Source organism: Etheostoma spectabile, chromosome 9 (assembly GCF_008692095.1).
Source record: "Etheostoma spectabile isolate EspeVRDwgs_2016 chromosome 9, UIUC_Espe_1.0, whole genome shotgun sequence".
Lineage (NCBI taxonomy): Eukaryota > Metazoa > Chordata > Actinopteri > Perciformes > Percidae > Etheostoma > Etheostoma spectabile.
This window is the reverse complement of record NC_045741.1, coordinates 16,609,681-16,627,089: the sequence shown is the minus strand read 5'-3', so window position 1 is coordinate 16,627,089 and position 17,409 is coordinate 16,609,681. Positions and strand designations below refer to the sequence as shown.

Genomic DNA, 17,409 nt, shown 5'->3' with positions numbered 1-17,409 from the left:
GAATGCTACGTGGAGTAGCCAGACTCTCCTCCAGCGGCTTTGGAGGAGAGTCTGGCAAAGCGAGACTAACTGAGGCCTGAAATAACACACATTTACATGTGTGTCTGTGTTGTGGAAACAGATAATGATCACACATACCATTCTGCAGACATATCATAGCTATACTGATAAGCAGCAGGCCATGGCTATCTATGGGGAGGAAAGTGAAAGGCCAAGCTCAGAGGATGAGGTGTACCAACAGTGAGAATTTGCACAGCACAGTGTAAAAAACATTTCTGGAAAAACACAAGACTTGTTAGTCTCATGTGTCACAAGTGTGTATGCGATTCCCTGGGGATGACCCAATATGTGTGCATGTTTATAAGAGTGTATGAGTGAATGTAGTTGTAAATGTGCCTCTGCCAGGCTGGTCTGCTGTGAATCTCAATAGGGCTGGATCATCCAAGATAGGACAAAAAAGTGATGCCAATCTCACCCATATACATTCTGAGGGTGAGGCACAGGCGAGAGAACCAATCTGGACTAGCATCTCTTTATGGAATTCAACCATATGCATTGCGGTTTATTTACACAGCCTAGAACAGATTAAGCAGCTACGAGACACTAACAACACATACATAACACCACTTTACAGGGCTAATGTGGGCCAATCATTGTGTTCTTGGAAATGGCCCAATGAGAAAGGACACAAATGAAACCCCTTGCATTGTGTCTGTGCACACCCTTAGCATTTTATTTAGTGTTATCCAAGGGTATCTTTAAGCATGATAAATTAACGATGGTCAGTTGTTTAGGTCACCAACAGTTCAAACTAATGTAAGCTAGGCCAACAACATATCTCACGTATAGCGTATGCTTGAACACAGTGCAGATTCTCCATTTATGCTAATGCAACGTTAACGTCACATTAAATATTGCAAATATAGCTAGGCTATTCGCAACAGCCACCATCTACAACTACCAAGTGTATTTTAACTCAGAAGCCAACCATTACTGTTTGTTTGAACGTTACTGTTTAATACCAATGCCAATGAGTGTAATTGCTTGTAACGTTAGCAAAATAATTTATATGCCAACACATGACCAGCCAGGCGTGTTGCTAACCTGCTAGCATTATCTAACGTTACTCATTGACTGAAAGACGTATTCTCCCTTTACGTGGCTAGTTAGGTTTCAGTTCAAATCAATTCGACAAACAAATTTCCTGTTGTGTGTTAGCTAAATAGCACCATAACATGTGATAAAAAATACCTAGCTTAATCTTATCAGACAGGTTGTCATCATCATATAAATGCTAACGTTAACCGTTAGCACCCACCCTGACGTTGCTTACCGTTAGATAGCGTTTCAGGTCGCCACATTCACTCCGCTTACCTTTCTTTCATGAAATGCTTGATTCTGACGATGGCCTTCTCGTCAATTTTCCTTAAGAAAGTTTTCAACCTTTCTCTCTTGTTTTCAAGCATTCTTTCCTCAGCCAGTGGTCGACGTTCCACGCCAGCCTCCACCGTTCACGTTTGGCTTCTGCTGCTTCTTTTTTTTACCCTCACTCCATCCACGGCTGATTATGATAATGAGCCTATATCGGACCAAGTTGGCTGACCAATCAGCGTCGGATATGACTTGTGAAAAAACAGTCATGTCAGTCCCGTTTTCCAATCAGAATAGGGTAGATGACTTTCACCGACCGCCCATTACCTTATATGGTAGCCGGGTTGTCTCCTTCTTGAGACCTATGTAAGGCCTGTGTTATAATTGTGCTGGAGGTCTGGTCCTTTAAATAAATGATTTGCATGGGGTTCTAACAAATCACGTTTAAACCACTTGGGGAATACACATTGTGATTTAACAATAGTGTTTATTATTACACTATGTTAAATATTAAAGAGAACTACTACACCAGGGTGGAGGTGTTTTATATTATTACAATAATATTTATAATAGTAACAGAACATAGCAAACTTGTTATCTGAATAAAGTATACTGCTGTTGTCAGTTCTTTTTGAAATTACACTATTACATTGATGTTTTTTTGTATTCTTTTGAAAAGCACAGAACTAAGAAGTAAAAGCTGGCAGCAGCCATAAATTTCAAAAGTGAAATGACTCTTATCTCATGAATTATATTGAGCCAGGAAACAAATCAGCATTTATCCTTGTTCTTATGGAGGGAAGTGGAGGCTAGTGACTCAGAAGGCTAATCAATTGCTCGGTTGGTGCCTTTTATTCTAATGCCACAGCATGAAACACTTACTTTCGGCCCAGCATTGTGCATGCAGCTAATGAAGGGCCAAGTTGCTAACTTCCCCCTTACTGGAGAAAAGGGCAGCAACAAATGGCAAAGTCTTACATCTACTGTACAATCACCCGACTAAAGCCATAAGGTTGAAGTTACAGTAAATCATCAGCTAAGTCACATTGTCGTCACATTGGATGACTGCATGTTACTTGTGACTACCTTGTGTGTTACAAAAGAAATGGAATACGCTCCAGAGGGATGGTGTATTAGGACCTGCGACAATCTTTTTTATTATGTTATAAGATTGGGTTTGTGTTTGCTGTTACACCAATTATTTAAAGTGTCCTTGAACAAGCTGTGTGAAGGTTTTCTGTAGCTGACCCTGAACTTTGACCTCCATGTACAGTGGCTCCACTAATGAAAAATACAACATATAGATCATGGCAGAAGGAAAAGGATGTTCTTTTTTTACATTTCTTATTACTGAAATTAAATTGAAGACTTACAAGTTCTTACATTGTCTGACAAAATTTTACAGCCCTGGCTATCAAGTTCCTCCAATGTTAACTGAATATTCATGTTTTTTAATGTAACATTTTAGGAATGGCATTCTTAGGGAGAGTGACTATATTAGTCAATTTCAATAATTGTCCCAGAATTCCTCTTGATTAATGTCACATTATGACAACTCATTCTAATTGTATCAAAACACAGTTCACTCTGAATAAAGCACAGCAGTAAGAAGTATTTTACCATTCCATTGATGGAGACCTTGATCATATATGAAAAGAAAACCAATCATTATTAGGTGGCAGTTTAGAGAAATTCAAATTTTTTTTTTTCTGACGAGGCAGCCGAGGCACCAATACGCCATCAGAAACAGAAGAGGCAGTGTATTGACACATGCAGTAAACACACCACCCACCAACTCTTGTAATCTAGCCTACACGAGCCAGCTCACGGTCTCCCCTCCTTTCTCCCCTACCAGGAAACAAATCAGACAGATAGGAGGAAATCACACTTCATAAGGAAGTATGTGATGCAATAAGGGGGTGTACATGCAACATAGGCAACAAAAGGCCTTTCTGTGTTGCTTCATCACTGCGAAAGCTGGATGGAGAATTGGGGAACTACGCAAGTAGCACTCACAAAAGCCCCAGCATTACGATGTGTCAACTTGTTCAAGGTAATTTGTTTGGGAAAATGTATGCACAATATCACAACCTTGAGTCCCTTTCCCGTAGAAAAGCACTGTGTGTCAGTAAGATGTGAAATTGGTGTAAAATCCACATTCAGCACAGTAGACCATCACTGAAAACAAGTGTCAAAAACCTTTAACAAATAAGAAAACAGAATAAAAGAAAACTGTTTATTTATCACTGTAAATGCCATTAATCCTATAAGACCACACATTTAGCTAATATTAACTGTCTGAGTCATAAAGCCTGATGTAGTCAATATTTGTAAATGACACATCATCAGTTCGGAGCCAATGAGCTCAGAGTCAGAAAGGCGTATTTGAAATGTGCTTTTGCAAACAGTAGAAATATTTGTGCAGCATTCACTTACTTGCTTATATTACTTTCTTTTAAAATACATAACAACTGCAGAGAAAGGAAGCTTTGACTGGCTGCTGTTATGAATCTTGCAGGTTTCGTTATTGTTTGCATGCAAAGTTGTTGAGCTGTTGATATAAAGACTTTATCTCGCACTTATCTACAAAATGTGCTAACAAAGCATCAGAGGCTGCAATCAAATTAGAAGAAAAGAATTAAACGAAGTTCCTGTCCTGTTCAGGAAAAATGTGACTGCAAACTTCCAACAAAATCTTTTTTCCTGCCAGTTGCACATCTGGGAAACCAGGCATCTGACAGGTCATCAGCATGGATGTCTCTGCAAGAAGAGAAAGTGAGATGTCTTTTGTTTAGGAGTCCCTGATATCTATTGCAAAAAAAAGTTTTTGTCAGTGAGATCCTCATTATCAGCTGCTGGTGTAAACACTCTGTCCTTGGGAGGCTGAAAACACCTTGGCCTGGAAAAACGAGGCTGTGACGCACAGGCAGCTGCAGCTATGCACATCACAGCCCAGGTGTGTAAGAATGCTTGTGAAGCAGTAAAAAAGTACATCACTTTAGCATCACAGTACAATGATGGAATACAACTGTTTGGTTAAATAAGTGCATCGACATGTAAAAAATACAGTAAAGCATTATGTTATGGCAGCATACAATAGCAATGTAAATGCTAAATTAATATTAAAGACTTTAAACTTCAGGCATTCAAAATGTTCAACTATTTGCACTTCTCAAAATTTTGCTGATATACCATACAACCTACAAAAAATCTTTGTCTGAAGGGATCCCAGTGCAGGCGACACAATCCTACAGATTTCCCATTTTGTGGAATTTTCAGACGTGATATAGAGATAGATAGCTTTTTGTGTCCTGGCATGACAACATCCTTGGTTGGCACAAGTGATACAACCCATGTGAAAAAAATGTCACAAATACAATTGTTAAGGCAAAAAGACCATCATGGCAGAACAAAATAGGAATGTGTTAATCATGGATTTTCAGTGTTTGGGTGTTTATCCACTACTCAGAAGAACATCTTTCTGTAATTGTCTGTCAAGCTTCAGGTTGGAAATCCCCTTACCAAGCTATTTAAGTCTTTTATCTGTTTCAACAGGTGTAAGGAGTAAACGTTGAGGAGTAAACCTCTTTAAATGGGCGCCCGCTCTACCAACTGAGCTGTCTGGCTGCCCGCCTTTTACCTTTGTAATGCGTTTATGTATTTCATTGTACTGTATTGTATACTGTGTTGTAGTGGGTTGTACTGTGATATTGATAATATTAGGTCAGTCCTAATGACCTGCCAAGGGATGACAGATGAAAACTAGCCCATTATCTAATTCTGGCACATTTACTTTAAGGTGGAAACAGAAATCTTGATAAATGTGCACTGTCCCATCATTTTTTTAAATTGGCATCTTTTATACATTCGTATTATTGGTTTTAAGAGCTCATTAATAAATATATTGTATTTTTGTTTTGTTTTTTTAAGTGGTATCATATGTACACACACATTTTGGTACAGCAAGGTTTGAAATTGATATTTTAAATCCTAGAATCGGTAAATTAAAAATCTGTTTAGTGGTGGTAACTGTCATCTTCTGTACCTGTGGGTTGTCTGTGGAGTCAGAAAGGTCAGTGCATCACCAAGGATTCACCCCGGGAACAGGCGATTTCATTCAATGAGGCCAATGAAGGGCGGAACACCTCACTCCCTAACCCAATAATATCATCTTACCTGTAACACTGGGACATTGTCTATGGCCATCTCTGAGCCGCCGACTTTGGAAATCCGTCATTATGTGCTAATATACTGGGCATTTTCACACTTCAGAGGGATGTTCACATATTTAGAGTCATGTCTGTCTGGCACCCAGACTGATCTGGGGGATTAGAGTCTTAACCGTGTCATGTGTATAAAAAAACCTAACCTGATGTGTTTTGTTTGTGATCTTTGTGCGTGAGCTGCCAGAGGCTCAGGTGTAACACACACAGTCCTGAACTCAAAGGGTGTTGGGTTTCTACCCAGCAGGGTCTGGCTGGCCTCTCACAGCTAAAGTTACCAGTCTACTCTCATCACTAATTCATCTGCGCTCTTCACCCCAAAGCTCTGGGTGGCTATTTGTTGGTTGGTCGGCTAAACGGGAAGAAGGACAGAGTTTCTCACTTTGCCAGAGCAGTGCACCACCGGGGATCCCAGAGGAGGCCCTAACCTGTGCTGGGGCCCGATACAGAACGGGGAGGCTTTGAGCCCGCAGGACAAGGCAGCAGGGGCTGAGGCCATGGAGGAGCAAAAGGCCCAGAACCAGAGCCAGAATCAGGGGAGTGTGGAGCCTACAGCGCCTCCGCTTCCTCCACCTTCACCACCACCATCAGAGCCACCAGAATACCCGAGACCTAAGCTCATCTTCCACACCCAGCTGGCTCATGGGAGTCCCACAGGCCGCATCCATGGATTCACCAATGTTAAGGAGCTGTACGCCAAGATTGCTGAAGTGTTCAACATCTCGCCCTCAGAGGTACAGAACAAACCAAGCTATGCATGAAACCATGATCAGGCCAATTAGTGGCATTTCTAGTTTGGTGAGAAATGACACACTGTCATGATACACTTTTTTTCAAGATAATAAAATTGTGTTATTCCTCTCTGGCATTTCTGGTCTTGCAGGCAAGTTGCAAATAGGTATTAGGTTTCCTTTCTAGGCTATTTTCCATGATGCACTATTGAAGATCTTTTGGTCTCACCATTGTCTGCCAGAATTTGGTCTTGTCTGCACCTTGACCAGAATCAATAATGGGAGCAAATAACCAGATAATGTTATGTGTAACACATACAACACAACAAGATAGGCCTATAGCAAGGGATGTGACTTTAGAGCAAAACATTGTTTAGGGATAAGATGTAGGTGTTCAGTTATATTAATGCAAATATTGTCAAAATTTCAACCTACTTTTAACAATTACAGAGTATTACGGTAACTCTTTTGCCTAATTAATTGGACATAATCTGACAGATGATTATCAGCATTATGTCAAGCAGTGCTAAATTTCAGCTCAATCAGAAACAAAACCGAAGTGGTCAAATACTTAATTTTTAACGTAAAAACAGACTTTCCAAGGGGCATTCCAGTGATTAAGTGTAGAAGCAGCAGAGGCAGAGGTAGTCCCTATGGGGTGAAACGCCAAAAACACTTGGTCTTACATTTCCCACAATGCAAATTTTAGAAACATTTAACTGGACCCTACTTGCCTTGTGAATGCCTGCATCTTTCAAACTCAGTTTGAAACACAGGTTTTCTTTCATGTTGTTGTGGCGTTCAAGCCCAATTCAAGATAATCCCCTGATAACACAGCAAGGTTTTTTTTTTCTTGGACTTGACAAAGCTTCTCCACATTCACATAAGACATTGAAAACAACTGTTCTCACAGTCTGACTAGTACTCCACATTACTAGTATGCTGATCTTTTGTGTGTAAAAATGGAGTTCCCTTTTAAAATACTCCAAGAAGTAACATTACCCTAAATATCTAAATACTGTGTTGAGTGAAGTTGTAACAAGTTGCTGAACTGTCAGTGTTTTAGAGACATTAAATAGTAAATTAAAGGGAAATCATATTTCCAAAAGAGTTATACAACATTATAGGACTAAACAGTTCTTTCATAGCACTGCATGGGGATTAAAGGTGAGGTTTGCAATCAAGTTACAACAGGCGGCTGCTCACAAGGTCAGAATCCTTGAGAAGGAGTCTAATATCTGAACCTTTAGTAGGTCGGGGCTGGCCAAACCATGCGTGCAGCCTGATACTGCTCTCAATGCTAAACACAATCAAAGGCCACAGGCAGATGTCACAGAAAGACTTATCAATGGCTACACTTCATTTTTGTATTTTGTACAGGTATTTAGATGGCATTTATCCAGACAAGCTGGAAGTAGATGCAACAGTAGAGTGTGTAGGATGAAACTGATAGTTGAGGAAAGACTTGCAGGGCTTTATGTTTAAACAACCGATTTTCTGTCCTGTGCGTGTGCATGTTAGTCTGTAGAAATTGGTTTACTCAACTAAGCTGTGGTTGTTTATGTAGTTCAACATTAAACTGCAAGGGTAAACAGTAAAAATAGTGTAATCTTAAAAAAAAAAATTAAATAAGGATAATGGTGGCGGAATGCTGCTGTTCTGTGTGGTTTGCCAGTATTTTATGGCAACAGAGCAATTAACATTTGACTAATCTAAAACTTATCAGTATTACGAAGGCCACCATGCATGAAGGCTTTTCTGTCAATATACCTTTTAGATATCTATGACTGGAGATGAAAGGATATGTGCATATCATAAGCCAACCTTGATGATCTTACAAGGCAACTACCAACCGTGATTTTGCAAAAGGATTCTGTTTATTTGCCAGTGGGTAGGCAACTTTCCAATGCATTCTCGTAAACAGGTATGATATTGTATGAAACCCTATTCATAACCATTTGTATGATATGTTACTGGATCTATCAGACACTCTTGTCCAAATTTAATTAGACACTCTAAATTCTTGTGAATGTGTTTGTCTTCTCATATAAGCCATGTGGTAGCCTGGCAGCCTGTCCAGGGTAAACTGTGCCAAGTGTATGCTGGGATAACTCCAGTGGTCCTGAAAGAATAAACAGTTTAAATGACGCTTGGATGGATTACCTTTAATCGTAATCAATGCATTGTTGGAGCCTTACATTGTTAAACATAATAATAATTACAAAAAATTAACCTTTTAAAGCTTGAGACTTTGAAGTTTTTGTCAGATGTTGCTTTGTTTATATCTAATGCAGAAGACTAGAATGATAATTAAATGATTAATAACATTATTAACACACCAATTTTCATGATCTTTTGTTTAATCAAGACATTAATAAGTATTTTACCAATAATTGAATGGTTTTGTCTGACATCATTCAAATAATAGTTGGTTTAACGGCCTGTTTTTCTTCAAGACCTTGAACTGCAGTCAGAATTCAAGATACAAGATTTTATATAGGAAATAGCAGACAACTAGATGGTGATAGTGAGAGCAGTTCCCTTGACCTCCGCAGGACTGAACAGCCGCCACATAAAGTTACAGCACAGCCAAATGCCAAACCTTGGACTGCAAGCAAACTGTTCCACTTGTCAAGAGAACTACTATGAGCATTATCTAACAGGAACTGCTCCAAGTGAGATAACAGTTCAGTTTGGTTATCTTGAATTTCCGTCATGGATTGTAAAGTCAAAGTTGAACTTCAACCTCAGGCACTTGAGAATATCAAACAAGCAGACAAAAAAGACTCTGGGAGAATTTGCAAAAACTAAAGTTATTTCAAGAAAAAAACAGTTATAGTTGTACACTATAAATAAACTATAAAAAGGGCAGCCTGAAGAGAGTCAAGTGTTGTTGTGCCAAAGTTTGCTCCAATAGATGGTGTAATCCTGAGAGTTGGTTACATTGATGACCTCTAGATGTTTTGGGAAAAAAGTATTTACAGTATCTTAAGTCTACAGTATATCACTGTCCACTTATATTTTTTAATCAATAATCTAGTAAAAAATCTTTAAAAACAAGCATGATTTGCCCTTAAGCAAACAGAAACATGTTTAATCAAACAGTATGTACTGTGATTGACTCAAACATTGATCTTAAAATATAGAGAAGCTCTTAATAAGTTCTCACAACATGACTCATACAAAATGGCCACAATGGCTAAATCAAAGTATTGACTCTACTGCCCTCTGCTGCTTAATCTCTATTCAGCACAGCTAAAGGAATTCTGATGGAGAAAAAAATACTATCATAGGTATTGTAAAGAGGTAGGGAATTATTGTTTTCCAAAACATATTTTTTTTAAACAAATTTTTTAGGGAGGATTAGTCTACACTACTGTTAACCTACACTACTACATGCACTTGTTTTAACCAAAAGCAAATTGAAGTTCTAGTTAATCTTGGGCATAATACATATATATATATATATATATACATATATATATATAATGTGCTATCAAATATTTAGGGGCCCTTTTAAAATGGTAAATGTAATATTATAACATTATTATATTTTTAAATGGAACACTTGGTGGAGTCTTAATCTTTTTTGAGTGTGGACATCATATCATGAACAGTTTAATCTAAATAAAATATAATATGTGTTTTCACTTTTGCATAGGTGGACTAAGTTATTAACAGAAACAACTAACATTTTGGTCCATTTCCTCGAATTAGATCCTGTTCTGCACCCTCAACTCTCATAAAGTGGACATGCAGAAGCTACTGGGTGGCCAGATTGGACTGGAAGACTTCATTTTCGCTCACGTCAGAGGGGAGACCAAAGAGGTTGAGGTGACGAAGACGGAAGACGCATTGGGCCTCACTATCACAGACAATGGAGCTGGATATGCTTTCATCAAGGTAAACAAGTGGCAGAGCTAAACAGTCTGGGCACTGTCATCTCAATTTGTAGGAGGCTCCAAACTGGAAATCTCAGCACATGTAAAACATTTCAATGTGCTTCTTTCAGAGGATAAAGGAAGGCAGCACCATAGACCAGCTGAAGACAGTATGTGTTGGTGACCACATCGAGGCCATCAATGACCAGAGCATTGTAGGCTGTCGACACTACGAGGTGGCAAAGATGCTAAAAGAGCAACCCAGAGGCATTCCCTTCACTCTCCGCCTGGTGGGGCCCAAGAAGGCCTTTGGTGAGTGGAAAATGTTTTTCAATGACTTCACTGTCATGTGCAGAACCGATAAAGATTGGAAATTCTACACATGCACTCCTAAATCAGTCAGAAATGGCAGTTGAAAGAAAACATATTGTCATATACAGATGGGGTTCACCTTGTAGTACAATTCTGCAAAGAAAATATTACAATGGCTGAAATATTGCTGGCATACATGTGACAAATACTACAATGAGAAGGCACTGCTGTCCCTACACCCTGTATAAGATGACACTGGGTCTGTGCACCGCTACCATAACCACTCAATAGTGTTTACACACATCTGACTGTGTAATCACTCACATTCCACGGTATAAATCCATTAGCGATTAAATAATGGGATAAAAAGGTTCAGTACCAACAGCAGAGTTGTTTGCCAGAAAGTGAAAACACTAAAATAAAATGCATGAAAAAGAAACATTATTATTATTGCGACCCTAAGCTCTAACACTGTGTGTTTGCCATGAACAGACATTAAACAGCATCAGCGTCAAAAGCTGCACCGAAGGTATGTGTCTTATAATAGGACTGTCCATGCAAGGTGTAGCACCAACAGTTGATTTATCCTAATAAGGCCACGCTCTATTGTCCACAGACTCTGTTGTCCACAGTTGTTCCAAGTGGTTGATGGATTTCAGCCTTATCCGGTACTTTTCCATATCTCATCAGCCAAACAGGAAGAAGAGATAGGTACATTTAAGAAATTACTGGCTATCTGCCAATGAGCCGGGGAAAGTTGTTTAACTGAGCAGCTACAATTAATTGACCAGTATTACAGTTGTTATGCCTTAGCCCGAAGAGGCTTATGTGACAATAGATGGTCTAGCTCTGCAGAGAAAGGTATGGCTATGTTAGCAGAGTTTTGAATATATAAACATTGAAAAACTCTTAGCAAAACATTTGAACTTAAATTCCTTTGGTTGTCAGTTCTTGTTTACAGGTACTAAAGGTACTTTCATTGTCACATACGCATACATGTAACAAAATTAATTCTCTGCTTTTAAAACGTCCCTCAAGGGAGCAGTGGGCAGCCATTTACAACGCCCAGATCTGAGCCTGAGGGCTTAATTAAAGGGCACTTGAAGAGCCTTGATCAAGGGCACTGACTGAAGAAACAAGAACATGTTTTTTGAAGGTGGGGGAAAGCGGAGCACCCGAAGGAAACCCACGCAAACCTGGGGAGAACATACAAACTCCACACAGAAACTCCCGGAACCGGCCACAGTGCTAACCATTGGGCTACAGACTGAGTCTTTAATATTACAGAGAAATTGAAGTACTTTGTTAATTGTTTTTGTGAAAAAATAAATGTGCAGTGCCTTGTTAATCACCTAGTCAATTACAGAAATACGTTTTCATTGTTAATCATGTACCAAGACAAATTGAAAAGGCTTGAGTTTTTTTTTTCATCAGCCACAGGAGAAAACAAGGCTCTTTAAAAGGTAGATAATGCACAGTGCTGAATTTCAAGTTTTTTTCTTAGTTACAATTCATCTTCAGGCATAAGTCATGCAAAACAGGAAATGAAGAACACCAAGCAAATCTCTCAAGAATTGAAACACCAACACCCAATGACTGTCGGCCAAATCTGCATATGATGGATTAGATTTCATGTGTAAAATGATTTGTTACGCTAATTACAATCCTTTACGTAAAAGTCTTATGTAAATGTCAGAAATATTAGAGAGAGAATACATGGTGCGCAGAGTGAGTGCATTTCACATGGGCTTTTCAAGATTCAAGAGAACCTTTTTAGTTATTGTCTGCAACAAATTGAATGCAGTTGTAATGTAAATCTTTATTTAATTATTTAAATTAATAAAGTTTATACCACAATCCATGTCAGTTTTAAGGTCACATGAATTAAATTACAGAATGAAAAACCATATTTGCTTCTGGAGTATCAGTCACACACACTTTTTGGCGTGATATAGACCCTTGACAGACATTTGGTAGGGTTTAATTCCCTCCAGTGAACAGATGTGCATTTGTTTTTAACTCAGACTCTGTGGTATGTGTTATAACTAGCAAGCAACCTAATTGGTAACAGAAACAAAGTTATTGAGGTTGTCAGTTAGGGAACATGGTACACATTCACTCTATTAGACAACTATTGCTTTACTGTAATTTTGGAGACATCCTAATAATATAAATGCATAAACGTGACTGGCCTTCACACAATGGTGGATCACAACGTCACAACAAACTACACACTGAAGTTGGATTTGAAATGTCTTGCCCACAGGCAGCATGCCTCTTTTAAAATGACTTCTCATTTTATTATACACCAAGTTATTAAAACAACATGAGAGTAAGTGTAAGAGACAAGAATTACACATCTGAACAACGGTATGTGAATTATAGTTTGCTGCTTTGGTCTTTGTCTATCCTCAGAGAAATGTACTGTGTGGGAAAGACTTGGTTCCTGACAGAAGCAGAAACAATGTTGAAAAGGACAGATGACCACTGTGTCACACGATGTCACAAATAAGAATTCCACAGATTATCTCTTTCATTTGATTAATGGTTATCCTTCTGTTTGCATGTGTGTGGTCAGACATGATCGGAATGAGGACGAGAGCGCCAAAATCTACAGAGGGCAAGATGGTAAACGGGAGGGAGACACTGCGTCTTCGCTCCAAGGGTGCTGCTACAGTTCAGGAAGTGGTGAGTTTCACACGCTTTACTGGACAATGACCACTTAGCTAGACAACCCCCCCCACATACACACACACACTTGGTTTGTTATTTATTTCAGTTTTAACTTTTCAAATTGAATTTTAGTTTAGTTTTAGTACGTTTTCAGAGAGTGTTTGGCAGTTTTGTTAGTTCACGAGTTCTCAGAAAGGTTTAAATTTTGTTTTTATACATTTTGTTGTAGCCTTACAGTAGTGTTAGTTTGTTTTGTCAAGGTCAGGTATAACGTCTCAGAAGTATGTAGCTACAAATACATATAAAATACACGATTGGAGAATGGCTTTAATCTTTGTACTACTTTTGTGTCTGATGTGAATAAAATGCAGCACAACGCTATCTCCTGGAATGTCAAGTCTGATCAATTTCTGTGGTTCAGTGTCACAAAAGTTGACAGAAATTAATGCCGTCTTTTTTGGTAGTTAAATATTATCTTAAAAAACTGAAATAAAAAAACTGAAATAAATGTTTTAACATGCAAAATTGTTTTAGTTTATGTTTATTTAGTATTTATTTTCAGTTTAAAAAACTCATTCAGTTTTAGTAATAACCCTGAACTGAACAGCCCCAGTTGACTCTGATCACAAATTAACACACAATCACAAAATATCCATTAATTTGTTATGGAACAGTGTCTCCATCAGCTTCGCCAGAAGCGACCTCTGTAAACATAATGATTCGGACTTCCCACATGTCTGTGCAGGATGATTCACATCACACTGAACTATGATGTGAATACTGAAAAGGTTAACTGGGGTAAACTCAAGAAGGAACAAAAAAAACAAGCACTGAAGACTCAGCAATACTCAGTGTCATCTAGAAACTTTGATATATTTATATAACATAAAGATGAGTGATAAACAATAGCCCAAGATATTTTTGGCTCTTGGTACATGTTTTGGAATGAGAAGGTATGCTTTCACAGTGTTTGTATCACCATATTTAGAGTGTGAACACCAAGAAATCCACTAACACCACTGTATTTTCCTGTCCATGCCGCCAGCAGAATGAGTTTGATGAACGTGCCATGAAGAAAGTGGACGACCTGCTGGAGAGCTACATGGGCATCCGAGATCTGGAGCTGGGTAAGACCACACACATAACACCCAGGTCCTTAAAATAGACATGTTTGATTCCACATCTGGATGTAAGGACATGTCCATACACTGATCCAGAAGGCAGTGGGGTTTACTGCGGGCTGTAAAAGACTGGCAAACTGCCTCAAACACAGCCTTTCTGTCATGCTGAGGTAGGCCAGCCCAGTTCAGCCCGGGGTCTGATTAAGGGAAAAGTCCACACAATTTATACTCAACACAAATAATCTATAATGATGAACTGTACCTCCAGGGAGCAGTGTATGTATGTGTTTGGTAATGTAGTATTTTTATTCTGTCTCCATATGTTTTACCTCTGAGCTTCAGTATTTGTGCTTTGTGGTAAAGGAAGCATTACCATTACTTGTTTGACCATCGCTTTTATCTGCATCCTCACTGTCTTCCTCTTCCTGGTGAAGTTTGCTAATGTTGAAACGTCAAAAATTAACATTACCTGAAAACAGTATGTAGTTTTCAGTTTTTCTTTTTAGAATGTCACATCACACTTTCAGTCACTATGACCACTGACATTGTGCCAAAATATGAACAATAACGTCGCTGTCAACGGGCTTATCTGCTAATGTTAGCTATCGACTGTTTACCATCCAGTAAATAGACGGTACCGTAGGCAGGTTACCTGAAACCGGTGATTTAACATCATCGCACATTTTACACAGAGTTTAACAACAAAACTAACCTAAACGTTGGGTGAACCCCCATTAACCTGGAAAACGGTTTTAAAACAGTAGCTAACGTTAATACAGCGTGTCAGAGACATACAGCGTCTCCTGCCGTGAGCCACGAGCCCGAGCCAGGAGCTGAGGCCAGCTTACAATGTTTTAGACTGCCTACTTGAACTAATTACATTTTAACATACTACATGTATACACCAAACCTACAGTAGGCCTAGCTGGGCTACATGCACAACATTGTATGTTTTTTCAGAAGTGAAAGAATGGCTTTTGTTGTTGATTTGCTTTACTCTGAGCTCGAGGAGACTTCACTCGCTCGTCTGAATTTGCGGGATTCACTGACTCGAGCATCGACAACTCACAAGTCACCGAAGACTCGCGAGTCATCCAGGGCTCGTGAGTTCTTGAGGGCTTGTGAGTTCTTGTGAGTAGCTTATGTTGCAAGAGGTATGTGTGGGGTGCTGTGATCATTTTAGATTGAATTGTAGTAGGACTCAACTGAACCGGATGAATGAAACTCAGGATTTGTGAGTCAATTGAAAGACTTGGGATCCGAGTGAATCACAAATTGAACAGGTCTGGATGACAGTTTGCTTGAGGTCAGAAGAACAGACGGCTCTGCAGAGTCGTGTAATCACGACTTTATGACTTTTCATAAACAGCTTAAGGAGTGGTGATGCGCGATGTACACAGCAGAAACCCTGGCGGCAGAAATGTTACCGTGGCGGACCGCCATCAACATATCAATATAGAGGAAACACTGATGTCATTTCACGCTCAATTGAGGAAACTCCACCTGACGTGGAAAACCGTAAAAAGAAGTTGAAAGATAAAGAAAGTTACAAAGTGGACCTTGAGTCAAGATCTTTCAAGAATAAACTTTTACAATCAATAGTGTAATCAGACAAATTGTGTTGTCAACCCAAGAGAGTGGTCCTTGGATTAGGAATCTGAGACACATACTTAACATTTTAAATGATAGGCCTACTAGTTTGCCCTTTCCCAGACTTTAAAGGCCAGTGGCCTGCTTTTCAAGTGGACGTCTGTCTCCTTAGACCTCATTTAAAAAAGGCTCATGATCTTTTATCTGCTGTTTGGCTGCATGTTTTCATCCAAATATTGTGGAGGGTGGATGGTAAATTAACAAAAAAATAATGATTTGATCTCAAAGGCAGTTTAGAGAGACAAGACAAGGTTGATAGCCTATCAAATTTTTGCTGTTGACCTACTGCAACAACATTCATAGATATCATCTATATCACTGGGGGACCCATGCCATCATTTTTATTCAGATATCTTCAGGCTTAGAGAAACAAAATAATTTTCAGTTCCTGTTGTTTAGGCAAAGCATATACAGTTCATACTGAGATAGTATTGACACATAAATCAGAGCAGATTTAAACAGTCCCCACGTGCATTTGACATGGGGATTATAGTACACTCAATTTTGCCTGCTGGTTAACTGATTTGTTTTGCTATGTAATTTAAACACAATTTTGAAAGTTGCTTCCAAGTCCGTTTTAAATCATAACTAATTGGCCAAATTGTTGAGCTAAAAGAATAAAATATATTAGCTATGTCTAATTACATTTTTGATGCCTTACCAGCATTTGGCGGTAGTTAGTTAAATCTGGATTGACTCAAATCTGTCCCGTCCCTTCTTTTCTGCAGCAACCACCATTGTGGAAGCGGGCAAAGACAAGAAGAACCCTGATGACTTTGCAGAGGCCTTGGACTCAGTTCTGGGAGATTTTGCTTTTCCTGATGTTTTTTTGTTTGATGTATGGGGAGCTATTGGAGATGTCAAGAATGGTAAAATGTAGAGTCATTTACCATATACACAACAGCAAGATAAAGGGAGAGCTCTCTTTGCTAGTACATCTAACAGGGAAAAATAATGTGTAGATGCTTTTAACTTTTTATCACTTTCATCAAGACCAGGCAAGGGACTGCAATTTCTTCAACTATTTCCCTTTGAACAGTCAAATTACAATAATCTGCCCTTAAGCAGATCATCACTGTTAATATTTGTGATGAATATAACAGAATTTTGACAAATCTTTACAATAAACACAAAACACAGCAAATAGCAGTGTAGTTTTTAAATACATTTGCACTGAAAGACTCAAGGACTGAAAATAACCTTTATGGTGTAGAAATGTATCTAATGATCTTGTTCAGGAAAACAGTGACAGTGGAATAAACTGGTTCACAAAAAAAAATGTTATTTTGTTTTTGATTATACAAAATGTTTTTATGGCTCCCTTCACTTAAGTATAGACCATTATGTAAAGGATATGCGAACAATGTGTCGGGAAATACAAGAGACAATCAGCCAGCCATCTAGGAATCAAGGAAGTTAGATAAGCTACGTAAACCTTTTTCCTGTG

The 17,409-nt window shown here is 38.8% G+C and overlaps 2 protein-coding genes across 6 annotated transcripts in view; one reads left to right on the top strand and one right to left on the bottom strand.

The window, feature by feature from the left end:
- The window catches only part of si:zfos-943e10.1 (GRAM domain-containing protein 2B), an 18,300-nt gene extending 16,717 nt beyond the window's left edge, over positions 1-1,583 (bottom strand). For 3 of the 5 annotated variants that reach the window (XM_032526182.1, XM_032526185.1, XM_032526186.1), the window contains exon 1: positions 1,375-1,583. In XM_032526182.1, coding sequence (XP_032382073.1) covers positions 1,375-1,466 — 92 coding nt within the window. In that variant the 5' untranslated portion in view covers positions 1,467-1,583. The remainder of the gene's footprint in view (positions 1-1,374) is intronic. The other 2 variants (XM_032526188.1, XM_032526183.1) reach the window with 2 other exon arrangements.
- A 4,374-nt stretch (positions 1,584-5,957) lies between these two features.
- Positions 5,958-17,409, top strand: gipc3 (GIPC PDZ domain containing family, member 3). Its single transcript, XM_032526627.1, has 6 exons — positions 5,958-6,328; positions 10,043-10,228; positions 10,338-10,518; positions 13,097-13,206; positions 14,237-14,318; positions 16,691-17,409. The coding sequence occupies exons 1-6, from the start codon at positions 6,092-6,094 to the stop codon at positions 16,840-16,842; spliced, it is 948 nt and encodes a 315-aa protein (XP_032382518.1). The 5' UTR covers positions 5,958-6,091; the 3' UTR covers positions 16,843-17,409.